Raw genomic sequence first — 25,497 nt, forward strand, 5'->3', positions numbered from 1 at the left:
TCAAATCTGCAAAAGCTTGGACATTACGAAGCAGCAGGTCTACACCACCGCAGCTTGCACGATACACCATTAAATTAAAATATATTCGAAGTTCCATGAAGAGTGGGACAAAGCACTACACTTTGTTACTTAGCCCAACCTGTCATTTAACGTGCAGTCAAATGAATTGGGTATTTAGCTCACACGACCTCTCTATTTACACTGCAAATTAACTTAGGTCTAAAAGAATCTGTCTTCTGAAGCATAGGGAAAAATGCAATCTGAGCCTTTGGTAAACAAGGAATACCACGTTTCCGTACTGCGGAGGGGAACTCCAACCAAGCGTGCTGAATTAACGTAAGTATTTATTTATTAGATCAGAGTATTCATATAATTTACAGAAAATATAGCAAGGTTTGCTGCTTGTGTTCCTGGGGGGGGGGGGGGGGAGATATTTTCGAACCAGGCTGCACATGGGACAAAATTCGACATCGTGGTTTTGTAAAAGAAAATCAAGGAGTATGAAAGGGAAGAAACCGAACGAAGTATGTTTAGAATGCGAGCGATGTGCTCATTCTGAGTAGCAAAAATGCTTAACATCTTGTGGTGATGGAGTAAGCGTTATTCAGTGTGACATTCAAAAAGTAGCATTCGTGAAAGCAGCAATATCGCATAATCATGCGATAGAAAGGGCAAAGTGACAATAAAACATAAAATCCTGCGCAGAAGACAAGAAGTTCGAATGGATCGTGCAGTCAGGCTGCACGCAAAGGCTGCCTGTAGACCTAGCTCTGTAGAGGGTCATGGAAGAAAGCTGTGTTGGGTTCTTTCTGGATATAGTGGGTGTGATACCGACAGGCTTATGAGGATTGTGTGGAGGCAAGTTCCTATATATTCATTGCAAGTCTAAGTGATGTCGATTTTTCAAGGGCGTCTCCTTTCTCCACCTGCGCTGTTTCATTTTGCCACACAGGAACGGAAAAAAAGCGACATTGAGATATTTCATGTATTACAATTTTTTTTGCACCCAACATTAGCTGTACTTTTAATACGCATGAACATTGATGCTACTACGGTAGCAAATATTCCTGCAATACTTGTTTGTTAGCATTTTGAGAGCTAAAAAGAAGGCGATTGGTTGCAAATTTCTGCCCCTTTTTCATCGTTTTTCCCTAGATTCAAAGATAGTATAGGCAAAACAATATATTTAATGGCTTAAACAGCATTGTATGTTCGTTGTCCTCAAAACGGACATCACAAATTACTTCAACTGCGAGTAGTATTTATTGCAACGCTGAAATGTCCTCCCTAAACAATGCTGCAGAAAAGCAGGCTTCAATAAACTCTGCAGGCTTCAATAAACTATCTCTGACAGATCCGGACAGAATCACCAGCGAACCTTTGTACAAAACAAGAGCGAAGAGCTCAAAAATCGTTTTATAGATTTGAATTGATACTTACTTGTTTCCTCTAATTAGAATGTAGATAATTACTAGGAATTCGGAACAAGCGCCTCTAGTTCGCTTGGCCGCCATGACGTGCCGCATGGCTTTGAACAGTCAAAAACGGTGCGTTGGAATCATCCATAACGTAAGAAAAAAAAGAGAGTGACTTAGTGGCTGCAGAACAGAGCTTGATAAGCATCTAGGCTTAATTGCACTGTCTCAACACTGCCCTTAATTCCTGGTAATGGAGTACGCTTTAATTTGTTGGAACTATAAGCAGCCAAGAACACCTGAAAAGACTGTAGATGATAAACCGCAGCGCGCTTCGGATGGCAGCTGTGCCCTCACATATGATTTCTATAGATGCCTTCCGCCAGTATTGTTTTTCTCGTGCCACCGCTCTATTGCTCCGTCTGCGCTAAACGCACCCCGCTCGCCATTGCCGGTACACCGACAGCGAGCGAACCCTGCCTGGTCTGGGCATGTCTGGCGTGAATTTGGCCGACTGGGATGGTTTTAGTTATGCTAGTTGGCGCATATATAACCCTGACCACGCCAGCTAAAGGCATGGACAGGCTTGCAGAAATGGTACGCCACAACGCTGGACTAACAACTGAGGGTTTGCTCTGACAAAAAAAAAAACAACAACGTAAATATTGGAGGGAAAAACAAATTGTAAAAAAAAAACGTACAGCATGGTGCGGTTTATATCGAAGCATGCTCCTCGCGCACGTCATTTAGACTGTTATCTTTGTTGTCAGCGAGTGCTGCGGCTAGAGACCTGGTGTATAGGGTATCGTTGTCACGTATCGCGAATATATAGATGTTTTTGCGTGCCAGTTGACCAGCGAGTTTTGCCAGAATAATGCTGTCATGCGGTTCCGAGTTGCACCGACATTGTCGGCTGTTCAGGGCAAGCATCTTGCGTTCACCGCCTTCACTGATGATGCTCACGGAAATGTACGTCCACACATCGCCAGTTTGTCCGTTCTGTCCTCTGCCTCATTGTAATTGCATACCTGTAGATGACACCTTTTCCACATGTCCTATATCGAGTTTTCTGGTCTTTTGTTCAGTTCGCTGGCCCCGATTGTCGTCAGTTATATGCGGCAATCGTCACTGCAGTCATCCTTTTCAAAATGTGGGTCAAGCCATGAATGTAGGGCTCTGCAGCAAACGCCTCCTTACGGCTTTCTTAGGTTTCTCCTATTACGATGTCAGACACCGCTGGTATCCTGTATTTTGTTAACGAGCTTTATAAAAACATCCGTCCAAAACGTGACCGGGAAACCGGCATCCTTCGCCTAAACGGAATGCATGTCAAAACTGCGGTCGCATTCGGTGCTAGCAGTAATTTGTCAGAGCATTCGTCACTGCGATCTCGGCCAATTCGTGTTTCATATTATTTGAATGGCCTGCATCATATGGAAACAATTGCTTCGGGCAGCTATTATTGTACCTAGCGCACGTGCCACTCCCCTCCCCCCCCCCCCCCCCTCTTCCTAAATATGGCACGAGGTCAAGAGATCTAAGTTATGTGCTTCTTGGCACTTCGTAAGCTAATCAAAGCTCAGGGCATACCGCTTTGAAAGGGCCCAGTGCTGTCTATGCGCCTGTTTCTATCTTTTTCGACACCTCTTCGCTAGTGAGAACAAAAAAATCATCCACATACTGGCAGACAGCCAGGCTCTGCGTCTCACGTAGACCGCTCTTGATTTTCACCTGGGATCCTTCCAAGAAGGAGCCATATAAGTACAGAGCAACGCCCTAACCGTTAGAGTGGTCAATTTTCTGAATACAATGCATATCTTCCTGCCCAGCCAAGGCTACAGCGAGGTATTTGCTAAACAGCTCAAGGATGGTCCCCGCAATCATCTCCAATGTTGTTTCATAGACTACGGTGCCGTCCTATGCGAATGATGTGAATTAACTGCGTCATCGAACCTTCAGCTGTGCAAATTTTACGTGATTAGCAGCCCCACAACGGTGTACATCGACTAAAATGCAGCTTAGTGTTTTTGCCCGCGTATAGCTACCGGTAACAATAGCGCAACCGCTGTTTTTTTCGCACTTAACATGGCGAGGTCACGGGTATCGCTTCAAAATTTTGCTTCGATCTCCTACTTCATTGCTTTCGCCCTGTGACATTCACATCACCATCGGGGCACAGACGGGGCAGAGAAAGTGTGTGGAATGTGCGGGAGTAAGTAAAGCAATTTGTTGGACATCGCTGTGCGCTCTCCGCAGGCGAACGGTTTTCGAATTACAGAAGAAATAGCCAAATTTTGCTTAGCCACAGTGGCAAGGATAATCGTGATTTCGAAACATTAAAAACTGGCTCGACTATTACTAATGGCGGACGAAAAACTTAAAATTGCACTCATTTGCATATCGGTGACAGCTCAGAGGTTAACTATTACGATTAACTTAATTACTTTAGTAGGCATTATGACTCGCCTGTTTTCTGACTTCCGCCAACCCGGGTATTAATATACCGCAACAATCACCTCTTCACTCGAGGAAATATATTTTTAAAATTAATGGAAGGCTTTCCTGAAACAGCTGTTATATGCATACTGATGTATGCCGGGTGTCCCAGCTGAATTTTATGAAGTTTTTAAAAGCGCCTGAGTGGCCCAGGCGAGTGTAGTAGGCAACCGGCTGCTGTTGCGGCTTATGTGGCCTAGTCTGCAGTTGTTTCGTGCTGCAGATTTATTCAGTTCATGCACAATAATGAGTAAGCTTTTTAATTTTTTGCTTCAAGAGAAAATGTCCATTCGGAAGTAGTAGATCTAGAAAACAATTTCCGGGCACTAGAGGGCACACAGTGGAATGTGATAACATTAGATGTCCTCGTTGTTGCTGTTGAGTGTACCCGAAGCCAAGAACTGATTCTAACAGGATTTTCCTTTCCTGCCATTTTTCTTGTCTTTTATTTCGTCTCTTTCTTGCTTTTTCTGTCTTCAATTTCTTGCTTGTCTTCCTTCCTTCTTCCATGGACTGGTTTTGATGTAGTCAGCAGGTCACGCGACATCTCTCTGTCAATCATTAGTTCCCACTCGGCACTGGGGGCAGGTAGCTCACAGTCAGATCGTTCTGTTGCCACCTGCCCCTGTGTTCAGATGGCGATTACGTCACAAGGTCACGGGAGCTCTCAATGCAGTCACTCAGTTGCCACATGCCACGCTGGGCAGGTTGTGCTGAAGTCACATGGTTGCGTGACCTCTCCCAAAAAATCATCGAATTTTGTAACACATGCACTCATTTCTGCATAATGCTGACTCTGATGCTCTCCCATCAAGAGAGCAGACTGAGATGTTTACATAGTGCAATTTGCGTGCTACCATGAAATCAAAGCCCTCCATTCGTTTAGCAGTTGCTACCGCACATCCTGCGTCAACTCTAACCGAAACGCTGCGCCGGAGAGACTTCATTACGTGTCCGACGCAGCATTCCGTCTGCTGTGGCCGCCAGATGAGCATATTTTCTTCTTAGAGGGCGCGTATTGGAACACTGGAGTAGGACTGCTGTTACTCGGTAGTTTTCGCATATCAAAGGCTGTCTATTTGGGGTGGTATAAAAATTCACATAAATGGTGCCTTGCAAACATTTAATTCTCCCCTTTTTAAACACGGTCTACCGCTTCCGATTGGACGATTTTTTTTCCCAAATCCAATTTTTTAAAAGTTAGTCATAGCGCTGGAACAATTTGCTCACTTTTCAGTCCAAAAAAAAATACCGCAGACTGCACCATACGACTCTCAATAGCACTCAGATGGTTTCACTCGCTTAGAACACTCCGTATTTATTTATTTAAATACTTGTGTACATTTGGCTGGGACACCTGACTTGTATGCATACGTAATGGTGCCCCTCGGCCGAAATAAGGAATTTTAGACCCGCGAAGCGGTCCAACGGCGGCACTTTGTCTAGAGTCTCTCCGTCCGTATTTTTTTTTTTCAAGATTGCACAGAAACTCTCAAAGATACCTAAAAAAAAGGGTCTGCGCAGTATGGTGGTGGCATAGTCTAGCGCGCATCACTCTTTTGCGCCTAAAAGTTTACTGGGCAAACATGGTGATGCAAGAATGAACCTGAACATATGTCTTCAGTGACTGGGGTGAACGCAGGACACCTGCTGTGTGCTCTGAACAATATGGATGCACTCTCCAATTGTACGTCATTTATTTATTATCATACCCCCAGCGCCATTGTCTGGAATTACAGGGGGGGGGGGTGGAAAAAAAAACAACTGACTAGCAAACTTATCTGTGCGCTCTCTATTCATGCGAAATACATAGCTTGTGCGCTATCTTGCAAAGAGGGGCGCCATGTAGAACCTGTGGCTGAGTAGCACGCTACGATATCGAAGGGGACCAAGCTCTTTCTTGCGCAGAAGTTTTTCCGTCCTTGTTTTTCAAACAGAAGCACCGCGGAAAAAGGCGAAAGGTGGCGTTTCTTCGATTTCGCGGCCCGATAGTTAAAGTGAAAGAGTTATGAGCTTCACCTCGTGCTCTTTGCTATTTGACAGACGAAACGCCTTAGGCAAGATTTGCGCACCGCCGGAGAATAGTTTCGCACTGCTTTTAAGCGTCGTCCACGGTTTTTCTGAGAATGTCGCTGTAAAAACTACCGTTGTAAAGGGCTTCTCGCAAAGTAGCTCGATATTATTGCCAAAGGGCCTACAGGCCGTGGTGCCATTCGACTAGAAAATATTTTCTTTCTTTGATACGTAGAAAAAAACACCAGTATTTCGGCCTCGACGCCACACGTTACAGACATAACCAGTTTGCCGAAGTGCTCTTTCACCACCAACGTATCACTGAGATGTATGAAAAGCTTTGCCCTAAAGTCTCTGGCCACATGATTTGCTTTCGAAGCCTATAATTAAGCCTCCACTGGAGCCGTGAAAACCGGAACGTATTAACTGGTGAGGGTCCTACTCATCCAGCACAGGTTTAGAGTTTTAGGGGTGCCAGAAGCGGCCCTCTACACGGCTGAAAAGCAAGCCATGACACTTCAGGAACGGTGTACTTGAAAACTCTATATTCAAACGCACAGCTACTCTCCACTCCACAAAAATAGGTGCTGCACGACGCAAAGCACACAGTGCTTTCGATATCTGGTGAGAAAGCGGCCAAAGATGGTAGGTTTTGAATATTTATCGCGATATTTCTTCGTAACCATTCCGTGCGATACTTGCATCATATGCTGCTTGGAGACATAATTCAATCGATTAAGGAGTCTTTTAAGTCACCAATTGAATCAACCAGCATACACATCATTGTTATATATTAGAAGCGCAGGGATTGATCACACATAATGTTTGTAATTATATGCGGTGGAATAGCGCTGCCGATGTGACATCTACTTTGAGGGCCCCACTACCGGTGGTCACTAAAAGGCAAGGAGAAGGTAAGCCTGCGCTCACCACTTTTGAAAGCACCCGCTACGCTGCACTACCTACGCGGGCGTAGTATTTTTGCAGCCCGTCATGCAAAACGTATCCTCCAACAGAGTGTGCAAGGTTCCAGACCAAACTTTCAGCTTTAAAACATGGGAGTAGCGTCAGACCTAATTCGTGCAGACGCGTGACCCCACTCGGCCTCTGCAACTCTCAAACCTTTGGGCAGAATTGCATACTTTGCTTGGCGTGCTATTGGACGGCACTTTTGCCCATGGTACTGGAGGAATTGTTTTCTTTACTTCCTGCCCTTCTCCTCTCATATAAACGCACTAGTCCTAATACTTTGACCTGGCACTGAGTAATAGTTTGCAGTTCATTGCCTAGTGCACACTACAGCGTTGTGATCGTTAATTAGCCAAATGATTACTTATTAATGAATAGTGTCAGCATTAGGGCTGAAACGTGTAATTACATTCTTTTAGTACTCTAGAATACACTGACAACCATGGAATTCTTTAGACAACTGTGGGCTGCCCATATTTCTCGCGCCCTCAGCGCAGGGGGCGAACGCTTAGCTTACATAACTGTGCTTCGCGACGTGCGGAAAAGGCGCATTCACAGCTGCCATGAGTGGGCGCGAGCGTCAACATTATACTACTGCAATGGAGCCATTTTTCGTAGGGTTACCGCGTTCTATATTTCTTATAACGGCTCAGAATTTCCCTTTTTAACGTATATGTAGAGCTGAGAATGTTTAAAGGTGTAATTAGATTAGTGAAAATAAAGGCATACTCAAGCCTGCTCCGCGCAACCGGCGCCCAAACTCAAGCAGTTTTGATGTTGGAACGCCTACCACCCTGTTTAAACCCGCAGCTCACTTTGCACTATTGACTCTGTATGCTGTCCTGCCTCGTTAATGCAACCACAGGTAATATGGGCAACTGGAATTATGAAACATTTTCCAGGGCACCAGACTATTCAATGTCTTTAACCTCGTTAATAAAGAAACTCTCTGCCGCGACAATGGAGGGGGGTAAATGCACACAGCCTAATGGGACGCATGTATTTTGCAGCGTTAATGTGGACAGTGGTGTGAAAGAAATCTCTATTGCCACAATGAGATGTTTTTCATTTCCTACATTTCGAGTGCAGGACACCAAAACAATGCCGTAGAAAAGTGCAAATCACTTGCTGATGGCCCTTTTCTTTTCTGGTTTCGTTCTTTAGAGTGCAATGTTGGCGAGTCTACGACCCTTAACATTTGCTGTATTGCATGAGTAAGTGTGAAGAAAGCTTTTTCTTTTTTTTTTTAAACTCTCTTACTGTTAGTGTTATGTTGAAAACCTAATTCAGAAGAAGAAAGCCGAGGGAGTCATGGGGTCGTAAGATGTGAACAGCCGTATCAGGAGCTAGGTCATCTAGCCATGAAACGCCATCAAACTTGTCATACATAGATCCAGGGGCGTGTGAAGCTGCACATTATTTAAAATATAATGGCGACCAGGCTAATGGGCTTAGAGATCTATAAATTGCGTCTAATTTCAACGTCACTAGCCACCCTATTTGTAGCGTATTTTTTTTACTGAATATTTTTCTGTGCGATTTTTAATTACGGAAGACTGGCTTTATGAGAAATGTTCATAGGAAACAAAGTGTCCATATGAACGAGGCACGAGTGTGTATTTGAGGGGCAAGCCCCGGGCAAGAAAACAAAAACTTCGAATGGCTGCGCAGCCAGTGCCCAGCCAAAGGTCAGGAGGAGGAAATGAATACAGCCATACCCTTGCGTGCAGGCGGTGAAGGAGGCCCTGGATGTGTCCTGGGGTCTGTACACGACTAGGCTTCGATTGGGAATCTGCGTGCCAGACCAGTGCTCCCCAGCCGAGATCGGAAGGATACTCCAGGCCGGTACGTATACCACTGGTGCTGTTGCGTTCCATGCGGACTGTTGTCTCTACCATTTTAGTAAATGTCTAGCCTTGCAAATCGGGGCCGTTATACGTGAAAGACGTACAAGAAGGTAACGGATGGCACGATCGTTGTCTGCGCACAGTTTCAGGCTCTCCTGACAACGAAGGCGAGCGAGGACAGTATTAGCGCTGAACTGTCACTTGAAATAGGATTGTGAAATAGCGAGCTGCAGTGCATTCAATTTGCACTGAAACGCGAAGAGACTAGGTCAGCACTTATATCTTCTCACGTTCCTTCCGCCTCTGTCTGTTACCACTTCAGTGTAATAATGACCTAGGAAATGACTGATCTTCTCTGATTTAGGAAATACCCAAAAAACAGAAGAATGACGCGAGACGAAAAAATATGGCGTATTAAGTACAGGAATACAAAAAGCACAGAACACTTAGCTGACAGGATGCGCGCACAGCCGCATATGATTAGTTGTTTTCCCGGCTTGTTATCTGCTGCTCAATATGCACCGTGTTCTGTTGATCGCCTGCATCTTTGTCCAGTCTGTTAATTGCTCTCTGCTTTCTGTATTTCTCTATTTTATATGCTGCACTTCAACGAGTTGTGTTTTATTTTTTTATTTACATAGTACTGCAGACCTAATGTGATCCAAGCAGGAAGGGCAGATAACAAGGTATATTTACAAACGCCATAAAGTAGCCTTATTCTTGTAACCAATAAAGATTATCGCCTCCACACGCACATTGAGTACCGGAAGCTGTACGCTGTCATCAGGCACAACATCCACTTACTTTCGATTGGATAATGGATTGAAACGTCAGCATAAGTTTTGCCAAGTCACTGTCGGAAACCTTCCGAGGCTGGCTTGTTACGTCATGAATTACGAACGCGCTTAGCCGAGATATTACGAAATTCGGGGTTCATGGCGAATTTTCCCGACTCGACCAAATTCGTTGTCTTCAATCAGGCATACTGCCAGCCACTACGCTATTTTAGCGCCACCGCATACATCGAGACCGCTAACTTGTAAACACAGAAAAACAACGCTGTAGATTCGAATTGCACTTGTCTTTCTGGCAAAGGGCTTCATTCAGTCGGTGTTGTGGTTACTAGAGTGGGTAGGGGCCGTAAACCGCCGTGGGTTAGGGGCACGAGCCGAAGGCTTTAACCAGCCGTTACCACACGTATATAGTGGGGCACCGCTGCGGCTCACTCAGCCTCTGCAAGGAGGAGAGCGGCAGAGCGACTAGTAGCAAAGAAGCAGACTTTCAAGTCCACAAAGGAGACGTTTAATCATCCTCTCCCGGAATTCTGGGAGCATTCCTTCTTTTTCCCATATCCCCGTCACTAAATGCTAAACGTATCGCGATCGCCACGCACTTAGGTCGATCATTTCAAACACATTACTTACTCGTGCTTTTCCGCTCGATTCGTATTACGCTCTGTGCGCCGCAGCAGTTAATATTTGACGCCGGTCGGCATTTTTAAGGCTTGATTTGAAACGATGCAGGCTGAATACTCCGCAGCGCAGAGCTGTCGACACACGTCGCCCACACTGCATACAGCGCTCCACAACCAAGCTGCTTCTCTTCGTCTGGCTGTTAACGTATGCGTAGAGAACATAGTGGGGCCAAGATGGCTTCATGTACTTCGAGAAGAATGACACGGACGACATGTTAAGCGTTCTCAGCGGTTACAGAGCACGCTTGCTGTGCATGGAGCAAAGGCACCTCGTAGCGTTTTGGGAGCCCGGCGGAAGATGGCGCCTGATGCCTGCGTTTGAGAAAAGGTGCGAACCGGTCCCAGTGCGAGAGGTTCGTATTCTGGAACTGTAAGCGCAGTGAAAGCACACCCCGGGCGGCGCTACAGAAAGCACACGGTAGTCCAGGCTCGTTGCCCGTAGCAACCGCTCATCCCAGCGCTTCGAGAAGCAATGCGTTTCCAAGCTTATGCGCCTCCTTCCCAGCGCAGTCTACGGCGCCGTTCTATCCCTGTCGTACAGCTGTTGCATCTAACGACGCAGCAGACCAACGTGCTGCTGGCCTGGCCGATGATTGCAGAATTCGCCTCTCGTGTTAACGCTTGCACTCCCTGCGTCCAGCTCTTCGACGGGGGTGCATGGGCCTTCACTGGCGATAAATTTTGCCGATGTCCTGTGTGGATTGACCGCAGCAAGCAGAAACCCACCAGCACACAACTAATAACTAGCGCTGAAAGTGCAAGCACTAAGAAATATCCAAATTGTATGTTGCAAGGATGAATATCTGGGCTTAAAACTAAAAGGGCGAATAAATTAGTAAGAAATGCACACGTTTTTCGAACATGTATACACCGCCAGTCAAAAGTCTTGAGGCCACAGCATTCAGTTTAGCGGAACGAATGTCCCTTATGCGGAGCATTCAAGCAGCAAGCTTCATTACAGCTAGATGAAGCCTTTTCCTAGCATTTCAATGCCCATTATTCTTTAATGGCACCGTGAGGCCCCTTAAACGAAAAGCCTTTGGCCTGAAGAATTTTGACTCAGAATGCACGTGCGTATCTATCTGGGGAGAAATGGGGCTTCACACCTTGTGCATTTAAAAGTACTTTTGGCTCAAAGATAATTTACATTTACACCTGCATGAAATGGAACAGCTGCGCTTAGAGAACGTTGACTGAAGAACGGTCATATTTTCACCTTCTTACGACTTTTATGCCGAAATTGAAAGAGAGCCAGTGCTGCGCTTAAAAATAATTTGAAGTCGACGTCCATGTTCTACAGGAGTGTGACACAGACCGTGTTTGAAGTCTGACAAGTCACCGTTCGGACAGCTTCACACTTTGCTCGAGCAGCTCCTCATAAAGAACAAGGAAGTTATGTTTCTACTTTGGCTAACACACAAAAGAATCTGGAACAAGTAGAATATGATGAATATTATTTGGTGTTAACGAAGTAGAAAGGAGTGTGATGTCAATATTACAGCAGATTTCTGTTTTGATGCTCCCTTTCTAAGGAGCTCTTCTTTCACTTATGGCATGCGCAACATTTGCACTTGCAGCTCAATAGTGACTGGACGAGTGAAATCCACGTTTTTCAGTAGTGTTTATCCTGAACGTGCGTGGGATTGGACAAAATTCTCGCTTAGAATTATCTCTCTGACTTAGTACACACGTGACGCGGACAGCAGTATTGATAAATACAGCGAACGTGTTCGTGTGGGTTGGAAGACTGTAAGAAAATGCTGTGGCCTGGTGGAGCAAGGTTTTTAAAGACAATACGCGTAACTTGTTCGGCCATTTGACCTCAGTTAAGATAAAAAACATAGGTCTTATCCAGCCTTCATGCCCTTACACTTCCATTCATACTACCAGACGTTTGGCGCTGTAGAGTTATTTCTATGCTGCGAGTGTGGACTCGAAAACGAAACTCCACTGCCATTTTGTTAGTGCAGAGGTGGGCGCCCTTGCTGCCAAGCAGTGAGTGCACAATTACATTGAGTTGTAATTTTTGGAGTAGCACGCATGCGTGAAGCACAGTAGAACCTGGGTATATCGAGCTGGAAGGGGTTCGCGAAATATATCGCTAAATGGATGATTCTATAAATAGAAATGTCAATAGATAAGCTTATTTGTAACCTAGACGCAAGAACACGCTGCATCCAGGCTATAGTGACATGCTTCTTGCAGCGACGTGCCGCCCGCTAGAGTTTAGAAGCGCACCGCTCGCTCTGCGTTTCTAGGCCTAACCTGCTTCGCATCGACGCCGCAGTGGCCAGCGCGATGAAACTAGCTACAGATTTTCATAAGATGTCTGAACCTGTTGCCACTACACTATAAATAATGCCATTAAAATTGAGCTGCGGTTGCTTTCCGCAACGCCGGCGGGAGCGAAAGACGTGAGTTGAGGTCCGCTGCTAAGCTTTCGGTAGGTTGGCTTATCCGCATAGCAGCGATGTGGCGCACAGTATGAGTACAGGAGGTCGAAGGCCACCCTGAATCACGCGCCAAGTTCACCTCGTCAAAGGGTTTCACAGCGCTAGCACTGCTAGCAGATTGCCAACACCTCGCAGACGGCGCGGCTCCGCGCCCAAAAAGTGGTCGCAGAGAGCCTGTAGGAGACACACCACTTCCAGGAGCTGAGCTGTTCATTCGCACTGACTATGAATAAGAAGGAAAATAAATATATAAATAGCTAGGCGTTGATTTTCTAACTTTAACCCTTAGCAACTCTGGAAAGTATAGGTTTCGGACGTTCCTTCTGCTGCTTAAGCACCAACGACGACCATTTTTGAAACTTTGCTTCTTTTTGTTTCAGTCAGTGGAAAGATGCACCTCAGTACAACTCTGCTGGGCTGTGAAGTACAGGAGGAAGTGTCGCTGAACAATTCACAAATTGTGGCAGTGTAAGTATCCTCTCGAATAGCAGGTTGATTCCGACTTCGGCTCCGCAACTTTGAACGGCATTCTACTAATAGACATGAGGGAGTAGTTTAACGGCGTGTTATAATATTTAATTTCTGGGATACAGGTCCTTCGTCCTTCCTTCAGTCGTACGGCTGCGCAATGCGTAACTTCAGTGCCTCGTTCTAAAATACAGGGTGTTTCACCTAAGACTTTCTCCAATTTTTAAAAATAAGCTATTTGAATTAGATGCGCGCTTTTTCTTGCATAGCATTGGCAGTGGTGTAGTACATCATAATTCAACTAAGATGTGCTAACTAGCAGGCTTGTTAACCAATATTTAATAGTTAACTTTTAAACTATTACCGTTGGGCTCCTTAATTATTGAGAGGCATGTAGCCCACCGTAATTAATGTCCATATCCGTTTTTAGAATTTCGAGAACGTGATTATCCTCGGCGCTGTGGCCCAACAAATTTCGCCTACATCGCGCCAAAATACATGCGGTTTGAGAAGCTTGCAGGCAAAGCAACCTCTCCAGTGAACCTAACTCGTCGAAATAGCCAAAATTTGTTGGGCCACAGCGCCGAGGATAATCACGTCCTCGAAATTCTAAAAACGGATATGGACATTACTTAAGGTGGACTACATGCCTCTCAATAATTAAGAAGCCCAACGGTAATAGTTCAAAAGTTAACTATTAAATATTAAATATTGGTTAACAAGCCTGCTAGTTAGCACGTCTTAGCTGCATTCTGATGTACTACACCACTGACAATGCTATGCCAGAAAAAGAGCGCATCTATTTCAAAAAGCTTATTTTTTAAAATTGGAGAAAGTCTTAGGTGAAACACCCTGTATACGTAGAAAGTGTGGCGGCTGGAGGAGGTTCTGCTGACATGTGAACTGATTTATATTATGTGATGGTTCTCTTCATTTTGTTGTTTCTTCGAATGCTGGCTCCTTTTAGGTCGGGCAATTTGCGCTGCCCTGAGAGATTCTAGCCATCTGGTGTACCGCGGAATACCGAATGTGTATCTACGGTTGATATTTTAGGTTTGTATGAATTGCTGCAAAACCGACTGAAATTAATACCGAATAAGAGTGCAACTGCACCGCACCAAACAGTGCTAAGTAAGTTATTGATCCGCTCTAAACGCTGATGGCTTGTGCTATTCGAACAACTTCGGGTAAACGCGAGGATATCAGTGGCTACGACGCGCGTCTCCGGCGCGGGTTTAGTGTTTTCTGGGCTTGTGATGAGGCGACTGTGCTCGCGGAGACAAAGACATAAGCTAGGTTACGAAATCGTGCGGCCAGTCTAAAACACTGGGCTCGGCGAGCTGAGCGGCAGTGGAGCCACTTAACTCTTCCCACCTCGTTTGAAATGTCCAGCATAGAGCCTCACAAATTCTGAAAACGCCGAGAAGACTAAAACTTGTGTGCGCGCTGCTGCGCGGCTGCGGCCTTTCAGGCTTTGCCCTCTCGCTCAATGCATTCTCGGCAGCAAAGAACAAAATGCTTCTCTTGAACCCCTGATGAGCGTCCTATATCTTATTTCACCGGTGCAACACATGCAGGATCTTCATATAAATAATACACAACCTTTTAATGAATACCTTCGCGTTCAAACCACTACTAGTATCACTTCATCTATTCATATCGCTCACGCAGTTAGTAATGCAATCCGCAAGTTCTGATGCAATAAAATAGAAGTGCCAACAAAAATAAAAAGAAATCAGACCATACGTAGAGATCTTGGCTGTCTAGCGGTAAAACGCCTCGTATTCGTAGATTTTACAAAACATTTAATGAGGCCTACCTCCGACGACACAATCTACCCCTTGCCCACTCGACGTTAGATTTTAATCTTAAGGCTGTGTTTCCTTTGTTACCCTATCTCGAATGATATCTTTTGCTCATTCTTACCACGACCGTCGAAAGGAAGTAATGGCATTCCGGTACTTATCGCCACTGTTCTACATAACTTACGCTTCAAGAATACCATAGGGCGTTGCACAACCTGAAACTTTCTTTTTAAGGTTTTGATGCATATTTCGTCTACCGTGAATCGTTTTGTGACCACCGCTCTTACTAATGCATCTATTCTTGTGGCATCTCAATTAAAAAAATGTTTGTGTTAAGCACTTGGAAGGTGCTTATGGTAGACGCCAAAGAAGAATCCAGATATGTCTTATTTTCCATCCCTAGAATAGATACCAGACCGTGTATAAAGTTCCTAGCGCTATTTCTCAATTGCTTTACCTCCAAATGCGTTTTTCATGTCCGGTTTTCTCAAGATAAGCACAGTATACTATGCAGGAAACCACGGAGTTGCACTAAAAAGTAGCGCAGTTTCTCTAGAAACATGAACGTGTTATAGGCTTGTCGCGCTATCGGAAGAAGGGAACAAAAAATAAGAATGCTTGCCCCAAGCACAGGAGTATAGGCAAGCTTTCGACGCTCTTTCACAAAACAGAATTGGAAGCGACACCGAGCGCTGCAAGTTGAAGCATTATAATACAATTTCGCAATTTTCTACAGTGCTTAAATGACAGCTCTTGCATAATATGTCACTTGATTTTCGAATTTTCTCATTCCTATACTAATAAACGATATGACATAAGTAAAGTTTGTTCGTTTCTTCACAGGAAGGCTCTCAAATCCTTCCTCTAGTTAATTCGGCGTGGGGGAAGACCAGGAGGCATTCTTGTAGGTGATGAGATAGAATAGCATATATTTACAACATACATGTACAAGGAGTAAAACTGGAAAACAGCAAACATGAATTTACAAAAAGGAAAAACAAACTTTGCGCAACTTTACTCTTCTACCTAACAGGTTAGAGCCTAAGAAGCAGAATGTTACATGCTAAGCATGGAGCCCCAGCTCAGGCTGGTCTCCATCCGTTTACTTCGGTTTTTATAACCGTAACAAACAAAGAAATGGGGCGGTCATTTTAAGTGGCCCGCCCCAAGCATCAATTCTCCAATCACTGACCTACCCCGTGGGTTGAGCTCAGCCCCAAACCCAGGGTCTCGCTAAGAAAACAAAAATAAAGAACAAATACAATACAACACCACTCTCTCGTCGGAAAGAGCATGCTCATCCTCTCCCGTTGAGGCTCTCCTTCCGACCTGTCCCAAGCACACCGCCGCCCCCCCCCTCCACTCGCAATGCAAGTCAAGATCTTGGTACAGATGCGTACCCCCTGTCCTCAGTGCTTGTCATATGCAAACAGTAGATGAGAGAGAAGCCGGTACGGCACAGACGGTGGGGCGCTCGGACAAGCGTGATCGATGAGCGGGCGGATAAAAGTGAGGAATGCATGTCGTTCCCCACGTCGCCAGAAAAATGCTCGAATCGTCCTTTCCTGGGCTCTCTCGGTCGGCTCGGCATACCAGCTACGACAGGGTTCCTCTTTTCCCCCACAAATTGATAGAGACACCGTGAAGATAGCAGTGCGTCAAAAGACGAACTCCCTACTGCACTGTGCTTGGAGGGGCTTTCGTTCATAATGGACAGCCCCTTCCGCGGGGGCAGCGCCCTGCACCGTGGTAGCTGGAAATGAGCGTTGACCCATCGGGCGCCTTTCCGACGTTAGCGTATGCACAAGGGGGGATAGGGGTGGGGGCGCCCTGAAGGTAGCGGCGGTGCTGTCGTTCACAATGGACAGCCACCGCCGCGAGGGCAGCGCCCTACACAGTAGTTGCAGCTAGAATTTAGCAGCGGCCTTACAACATACTTAGCAAACTTCATAATTTAAAACGGCCTTACGAACGGGAGACCTCGCCTAAACTAACTAAGATGAATGCAGCGTCACAGGACACATCTCCTTACTTGTTCTATATCAGATGATCGCGCTTAGGTTCAACAATTTTCGTCGTACGGGTTCTGTCGGGCTGAATGCCTTAGAGCTCCCAGGCTTCAGAACAGTAATTTCTGAAAAGATGCAAAGGAGCGACCTCGGTCCGGCTATTGGCCGCGTGATGTACTTAGTGCATTTCATGCAACTTTAGTGTAAGGTGAGAGGTTGAAGCTGAGCGGGCTACGTCTTCTTCAGTTTGCTACTATCACAATTAATCTGGCCTGCAACATGCTGCTGTAGTTCGTGTGCTGCAGTTTTCGCTTCAAACCACTGTAGCTTGCGAAATACATAGCAGTAAAAAACATACAGAACCAAAGGTAGCCTTTCTCTTTCTCTAGCAGCTATCAGCCTGAGTTTGCAGAGGCGGCACTTGTAGTGTGTCATGAAACTACGAGGTGCGCATGCGTGTTGTGTCTTGCACGTCATAATGAGCGCGTGGACGGCAACGAGAGTTTTGTCTCGCACGCGTTGTCGTTTTGTACTGGAACACACACTGATGGAAGGTGCATCGCACGATTAGTTACTGCATAGAAAATTGGAGGCATTCTTATCCAAGCTAATTTTCGCAAATTTTCATTTCAGAGCAATTCTGGGCGCATTTATTGCAGCTGTCCTCACGGCCACTGCTTGTGACCTCATCCTGGACTGCTTGCGGGACCGTGGCTTATATGAACGGAAACCAGGTACTGAGTTTACTTCTTTTGTGATTGTGCGCAGTGGCCGCTCGCGCGCACTTATTTTCAGACAATGCTTGTACATTAGCGCGCGAGCGGCACGAACTTGATTACTTTTGTATTTTGTGAATAGTGTGCAAAGCTCTCCCCTGTCCTTTCTTGCTGTCGCTCCCGTCTGTACTTCTCCTCACTATCCTCTCCCTTTCCCTTTCATTTCCGCCGGCTGCAGCTCGGGTGCTTAAGATATTAGATAGCAATTGCCGCGGCCGGCAACACTCTTTTGCTTCACTTTTTTATTTTTTAAATAAACCACTACCACCACCACCAACATTGCTCTCTGTGCGAAGGCATCGGAAGAATGGCTGCACAATTTTCAGGATTCATTTTTACTTCGGAACCAAATGTGCTTCCACTCGATAGATGACTGTTTCCAGCTGCACTCGATGTACACGACGTCCTTGACTGGCAGGTCCAGCCAGCTTTACTGTGGACATGCCCTCCTTTCTTGAGCGTTGATTTACTCTTGCACATAAGTGTTACAAAATCGAAAAGTCACAAACTGCTTTTCCTTTGTCCTATGACGGCTAGAAAAGGGGACTCCATTGCGTGTATAAAGTTATTTGCTCCCAGGATGAAACAAGAATTAGCAGCTTTATTAATACTGTCCTAAACACGGTTCAAAACGTGCAAACGCTACATAGCAGTCACACCAGTTGTCAAGTGGGGCATGAAGAAAGCTCTCGGTGCACGACTTAATACATTCTGAGCATATCGCAGTTCCTCCGCGCAGATACAAACCGCAGAGTATTCCACATGCATATAATCGTTGTCTGCCTCGCTAAGGAGCAGTAGAGGGCACAGCTTAGCTGCACGTTAGCATCAAGAACGTCATGGTTAGGCGCTACGTGCTAGCGCAGACCTTTTTTTGCTTACGGAACTTAATAAAATTAATACCAAGTAAATACGGTCCAAGACATCTGTTGAGCATATGGAGCTGGGCTGTTCCGGTGACACTAGAAAAGCAGTTATTTGTCTTGTATTCGGTGTGTTCTGTGAAATCATCACTCATGCAAGTTTACTATGAGCCCTAATGTGACAACGGAAAAGGTATCCCTGTAGCGGGTGCAAAATGCCCACTTTCCAGTCTATACCCACTGTACGTTGCGCACTAGTTTTGGGAGTGTCAGAACCACGAGTTTTGGACAACAGTGGAGAATTTTCGAATCCAACTTGGACGTTAAACTTCTCCTTTAAAGGGGCTATGAAACACTCTTTGAAATGATGTCACCTATACTTCAGGTTATTCTTTATGTCACATAGATGCTGACTGAAACAGGAATCGGCCCATAGGAACGGCATTTATTTAATGAACAAATTTCAAAATACCAGCACACAAAATGCTGCCCTCAACTCGATTTTCGCGGCGCTTCCCATTTCACTTCCACGTTGACCCCATTGGGTGGAACCAATCAAAATAGCCTATCTGACTATGTCGTGGAAGTGGGGACACCATGGTTGCCTGTTCCCTCTAACTGGTTCTTGCCAAGGCTGTCAGCGCCGTTTCCATGGTTACAACAACCACGTGAACGTCCAGCTGGCTCAGAGACGCTTCACCGTCAAGCCGACGGCGGTGAACAAAACACTGATCAATTGGCTTTCCTAACTTAGCCGAACTCGAGCGCGAGATACTGCGACGGAGTGACGACCTGCGCGATATACTTCTTAGCATAGCGCGTACCGCTACCGCCACCGCTCTTACCGCGTGCCGTGCCACGCCACTGCGCGCAGTTGACAGGACGCGGCGCCATCGGGAGCCGCCGCCTGGTGATCCTCCCCAAGTTGACGATGTGCACTGGTAAATGTGAACGGAATGGCTTTTTTCTCATTGCCTTTCTTTGGGACCGAAACGAACGCTTGTAGAATGCAGTGCCTCGAGCACATCGATTCCGCCAAGCCGTTCTCAGATACATAGAGAGTAGCCACTGGCGTAAAACTTTTCCCTTTCTTTTGTTTCAAGCTTGTAAACATTGCGAAGCGCATGCGCGCCAAGAAGTCAAAATGAGAAATAGGACTTTTTTTCAGAGCTCATCGTATTAAAGTAAAAAGCGCAATAAAAAGTATTTTTACCCCAGAGTTTTCGGTCTTTGCCTTAAAGGGTCAGTCTACTGAATTTTATCGACCATATTTTTTTTGCGGGAATCGATAGCTCTTTACTCAAATTACCGTTTAGCCAGCTGTGGTGCCAAGGAGTGCGGTAGAACATTTTAAAATAGAATTTATGAATGTGGGAACACATCTGTATGAGATGGTAGTCTCATCTGGCAACCATCTGGATTTCCACCGCGCGGCGACAAACATGGCGGTGCCCGTCGAAGCCGGACCTCTCGCTTCGGACTAAATTCTCGTTGTTGCTGCCTTTTTCAGTGCGTTCACTGGCCATAAATGGGGTGCCTGTCTTTCGCTTCGTCTCATCTCGCCTATAAGAAAACATATAAGAGATAAATTTGCTTTATTTTAATAATTAGAGTGACGATTCTGCCGCTCCTATGCTTAAGTGGAGAGTCGGTTTGTTTACAGCAATGGTTCCCGTCCTGACGACCAGATGGCGCCACTATAGGCTGAGTTTATTTTTGCGTCTCTGCTAGCATACGGTGAACTAAAAGTGGGAATGTGCCTGCGTTTTGCGTACGTGTAACTATAAATATTCATGTGATTTACAGAAAAAGCGAGCGGTACGCCTTCTACAGTTTACTAGAACAAAACGTGTGTTTCTCTGACATTTGGGCATACAAATGGTACGTAGTATATTCACTTATGCTCCTACGAAAAAAGACTACCACTTTCTTGAACAAAATGGACGTTTGGGGTCGCCACCATGCTTTTTTACGCGACTTTTAACGCCGAAATAAAATATAAATTCCTGCCTAAACCGGGCGCAGACCCCTAGTTATTGATGTTGTAGGGTGCCAACTACCAGAATATGCCATTATTTATACACTCGTCTCGGTGAGTAGACTGACCCTTTAAGCAGCTTTCCAATATGTGCCAAAACATTGCATCATGGACTTTTAGTGCAGCGTCTAAGCGCTTACGTACGTTATAGCAAGGATTTAGCGGGATCTTAGAGTGGAAACCGCCTGAACACTTTTAATTCATCGTATGTTGACCCGAACACAACAATAGTGCAGGACGCAGTGGCGCCATCGGGTGTTAAAATGTGAAAATATTTTGTGACACATTTTTCGCAGTTAGCCAAGGTCATCCTAGTCGTATCGCGTATATAGCCAGTTCTATGGCTAGTTCAGGAAAGCCAAGGCCTAATTTCTTTCAGGTAACTGAACCGAGCAAGGTTTTTAATAACATCATGTTGAGTTCTTTCGGACCCTTCTGCCTATCGCTGAAACGACTACATTCGGCAAGGCTATGACTACCTTTTCGTAAAAATCTAAATCAAGCCAATCCATAGTCGGCGGTATCTTGTTAGGGTTAGGAATGCGGAATCGTTACACAGAATCGAAAATAGGGCAAATTAATCCCACATTTGTTTGGCTGCCAGGCGAGAGGAGGCTAAGCGAATATCACGTGTACATTTTAAACGCATTGAATATGCCTAAAAACCCAATAACATTGAGGAACTTTCTCCGAAGCGTGTGACGTCGGCAGCGCCATGTTGACAACGCTATTTTTGCTCGCGTAAGGAAGGGCACCCACGCTAAATTCGAAAAACAGCGTACGTAATGCGAACGTAAGGTAAACGTCGATCTGAAATAGCGTTTGCCGCAGGCGCAGTACGAATGACGCTATTTTATAATGTTCGCTGTGCCTTTTTGCGTATGTTTGCGTACGCTGTACTAAAAGTCTCAATTTTGTTATTCTATACAACTTAAGCTTGGGTCATTTGATGCCAGTCGGCATTATCTCAGGGTACGAACCTTTATAACGGTTTGCACGTTCTTGGCTCATGTTCAACATTCTCAGATAATAATTTTTGAAAATTAGAAAATTGTAAGAAGCTGTCAATGAAACTTTGAAGGCAATGGTTCATTCTTCTGATATGTAGCAAAATGTTTCTAAATGTTTCGATCGATCGCATCGATGTTATGACTGCCACAAAAAACCAAAGGAGAACGCTTTTGAAGATAAAGAAAACGTGATCAGACAAAAAAAAATACAAGACTGCCGTCAGGTGACCTGTGAATATGTTCATTGTTGCTGTACAATCTTACATTATATGAAAAAATTGCGTTCATAAACGGTTTCCGGCTAAAAAATACTTTTGTCCTGAATTGTTGGGTATGAGCAAGTGCAATACGAGCAGTATTTTAAACGCTATCCGAGTGTTCCGGACTAGCGCTGCTAAAACATTCGAGAGCAAAAATCGTGCTCGCGACTTTCAAGCTGAACTACGACAGGCAGCGCAAAAAAAAAAACGGACAGGAAGCAGACGGCCAACACGCCAAAAGTGCTGAGCTTCCGGCCGCAGCCACCACCTGACTCCCGCTCCTCCCGCTAGGGGCGCTGCGCCGGCGCGTGACGTCTTGCCGAGAAAATCGAGTGCCGCCAAGCAATACCTCGACCTCAAAAAAAAGAAAAAGACCGCGCAATATGCAACGCATTCTTGGCTTAACCGAGCTAAGCCTGGGCATCTTTTTATCATCGTGTCCATAGTAAAATTGATATGCGCATGGCAAACAGAAAATAAAGTATGCAAAGTGAAGAGATTGTAATTCTGTTTGAGGCTTTAACATCCAGGTATGGCTGACACCGGCTTCACCTGCGCCGGCTATTAGATTGGTCGCTTGGGGGTCAGTCCTTACGGTTGCTCACTGTAGCACATTCGCTAAATATGCGCATTCAACCACACGAGTTCCAATGCACTAGCAACTGTCCTCCTTGGTCTATTATACAGGGGGATTTTTCTAAATGGTTACTGATTTTTACTGAAAAAAATGTTACCGATACGTCGTTGCGGTTTGTGCACATGGATTGTAGAGCAAAGCGGACATTATGTGGGTGATAGAGTTCAGTATTTAGACGATTAATAACTGTAATTAACAAATCAACGTTCTTATTTTTAATTTGATAGGCGAAGATTACATTCTGAAACTCAAGGCGGTCCAGTTGGAAGGCGAAATATCGAAATTTAAAAATTGGGTTTTTTGAGGAAGGGAAATGGCCAAGTGTTTGACACCTCAGTGGACACCCGAACTTCAATGTAAGGGAAGGGTGGAAGGAGGGAGTCAAAGAAGAAAAGAGAGGGAGAGGTGCCGTAATGGAGGGCTCCGGAATAATTTCGACCACCTGGTGATCTCTAACGTACACGGACATCGCACAGCACACGGGCGCCTTTTGCGTCCCGCCTGCATCGAAACGCGGCCAACGCTCCCTGGTTCGAACCCGATAACTCCGGCTCTGTAGTCGAGCGCCCTAACCACTGAGCCACCGCGGCGGGTCGAAGGTGAGCCCACTTTTTAATATTTCTTAGTCGGCACGTTGTTCGAAATATCGAACATCGAAAATACGCATATTTCGTTGAGTTAGCTTTCCCGCGTTGCACATTTATAAAAAATGGCTTTGGTGCGCGCGGTATCATCGTAATTCATTTCTTTTGCGTGATTAATTACATAAACGGCGTCTATATTTGATGAATGAAAATGCGAGCGACACCATTTTATGAACGCGCAGAGTGGGGAAGTCAACTCTACGAGCTTTAAAACGCCTATATTTCTTGTTCGATATTGAGAACCGCGTTAGACATGAAAATTTAGAAACAGGGCTCAGGGCTCACCGTTGATTTCCACGGCCTTCAGTTTCGCAGTATCACTTGCCCCCTAAAATTGAAAATAAAAGTTAGTAGTTCATTTTGGTTAATTATTCGTCTACACATTGATCCAAATCAGGTACATATTATCCTCTTTACTGTACAATCCACCTGCAGAAATCGCACCGACGAGTCTCTCACAATTTTAAATATGTAAACGCTGTAATGTATCACCGGCATTCATACTGGTTCTGTTAATGTGAGCCAGAATTTTAAATTTGGGCTTTTGGGTGCATTACGATATCAGTGTTGGCGGATATCAAAAGGCGTGTCAACCCTCTAAACTGACAACACTCAGTTTTTTTTCCTCTGCTCTCTTCTTTGGCCTTCGGCCTTGCGCTGTTTCAATCATACCATGCAAAACCAACTTGCCCATCAGTTCGTGCTTTCAACCTCTAAACTAGTAAGCTGGTTACCAATTTTTTATACTCAGCGTTCCAACTCTTCTTGTTGGGCGCAAATGGCCATTGGAGATTTGTTGCTGGTCATTAAAAATAGCCATATTACATTTTAGAATTCCCAAAACGTGGTTTTTTTGGCCCCTGAGGCTCAATAGTTTTTGGCTTTCGCGCCCACGTTTCAAAACAGGCGCGTCTTTGGCGCCCGCTGCGAACGCCTTGAGTTGATGTTACTCAGTGGGGCGCATACCTTGACCTTATTTATCCTGCCCGTGCTGCGGAGCTCGCTGCTCTAGAGCAGACGGATGAGTGCTGGTCGAATTACACTTGCGCCGCGGTGTGACGTCAACTGGTGGGCACTGCAGCGCGCGGGACAAAGACTTAATCACACCTACGAGGCCCGAAATTTTTTCAGCCTCACCGCCGAAGTTTTCCGCGTTTTCGAGATTCTAAAAAGTACTATGGCTTAATGGTCAGCTTCGCACCAGGACTTTAATAGTTGACAGTTTAACCATTTGAAATTACTTCATAGCCTTAAGAGTTAAGAGGATTTGCCTGTTTTTTGGCGGCCGCCAATACTGGTATGACAATGCCTCTAACGGCTGTGGAGTAGCAGCCCAGGGCTATGTCACCACCGGCCGACCTCTCCACCTTTTCCTCATTAAAATTCCTTTCTCTCTCTTTCTCTCTCTCCTCTGACGGCCACCTCTGCAGATCAGGGAACCCATTTTGGAAAGCTTTCGGTCACCTTCGCTAAAGTGTTTATTAGACGCGAGTTTCCAAATCCCTGTTTTTTTTTTTCAATTTGGCAGTGAGCACTCATGCTATTTCTTCTGTACATTACAACAAATTAAAGAAATAATTGCTCATCAGCAGACATAAAAACGTAGCCGTATGGCTGGAAAGGAAAACTGGAAAGCTTTCACAAAACTTTCTGAGTAGAAGAAACATTATTATTTGCCCGGGTATTCTGCCTGGTACCATTGCCCTTTCAGGAAGTCACGCTAGCAACTGAGATAACCAAGACGGCTAGCAGATGTCAGGGCGAGGCCGAGTCGGTCAAATAGAGGTGGCAATGGTTCTATTCCCGAGTTTTTCAGGAGTTGCCCAAGGTAAAGTAGGTGAAGCTCTATTAGGTGCAGGTCTTCATTGTAGCGATATGACGGTGCCTAGATGAATGGTAGTGAGGAATTACTTATTTCGAAGTCTACACCCTCTTGTTGCATTTCTTTAACCACATTCGGCCTACAAGCTCATTTTCTTGCCAGTTTAATTCTGCTTTCTTGCAAGGCTCAAATATAAAGGTTACCTGTTTATAAGTGGTTTGATGGGAACCAGAGCTTGTCACAGACAACTGAAAACTACCCATTTCGCCAATTTTCGGCATATTCACAGCGACTGCTTCATGCGGCTTCTTTGACGCCCTTCACTTCATGTGCGATAACACACGACAATTGTTTGTGCCTGCTGAACTGAGGCGCTGAGGTGCTCTGATTGAGCATGAGCGGATAGTGCCCATTATGAAGCAAAATCATCGCACGAGCGCACTCACTGCTGAGCAGTGACCTACCATAACCCTGCCCTGTGGCAGCTGCGACCATCCT

General features: G+C 45.4%; 1 protein-coding gene across 1 annotated transcript in view; it reads left to right on the top strand.

Moving 5' to 3' along the window:
* Positions 1–25,497, top strand: part of LOC149355855 (nose resistant to fluoxetine protein 6-like) — a 102,698-nt gene that overhangs the window by 36,862 nt on the left and 40,339 nt on the right. Inside the window, exons 3-5 of the mRNA XM_089577704.1 lie at positions 8,624–8,738; positions 13,048–13,135; positions 17,583–17,683. Of these exons, the coding sequence (XP_089433830.1) occupies positions 8,624–8,738; positions 13,048–13,135; positions 17,583–17,683 (304 nt within the window). The remainder of the gene's footprint in view (positions 1–8,623; positions 8,739–13,047; positions 13,136–17,582; positions 17,684–25,497) is intronic.

The sequence above is a fragment of the Amblyomma mixtum genome, chromosome 3, assembly GCF_055824585.1.
Source record: "Amblyomma mixtum isolate Tamu chromosome 3, ASM5582458v1, whole genome shotgun sequence".
Classification (NCBI taxonomy): Eukaryota; Metazoa; Arthropoda; class Arachnida; order Ixodida; family Ixodidae; genus Amblyomma; species Amblyomma mixtum.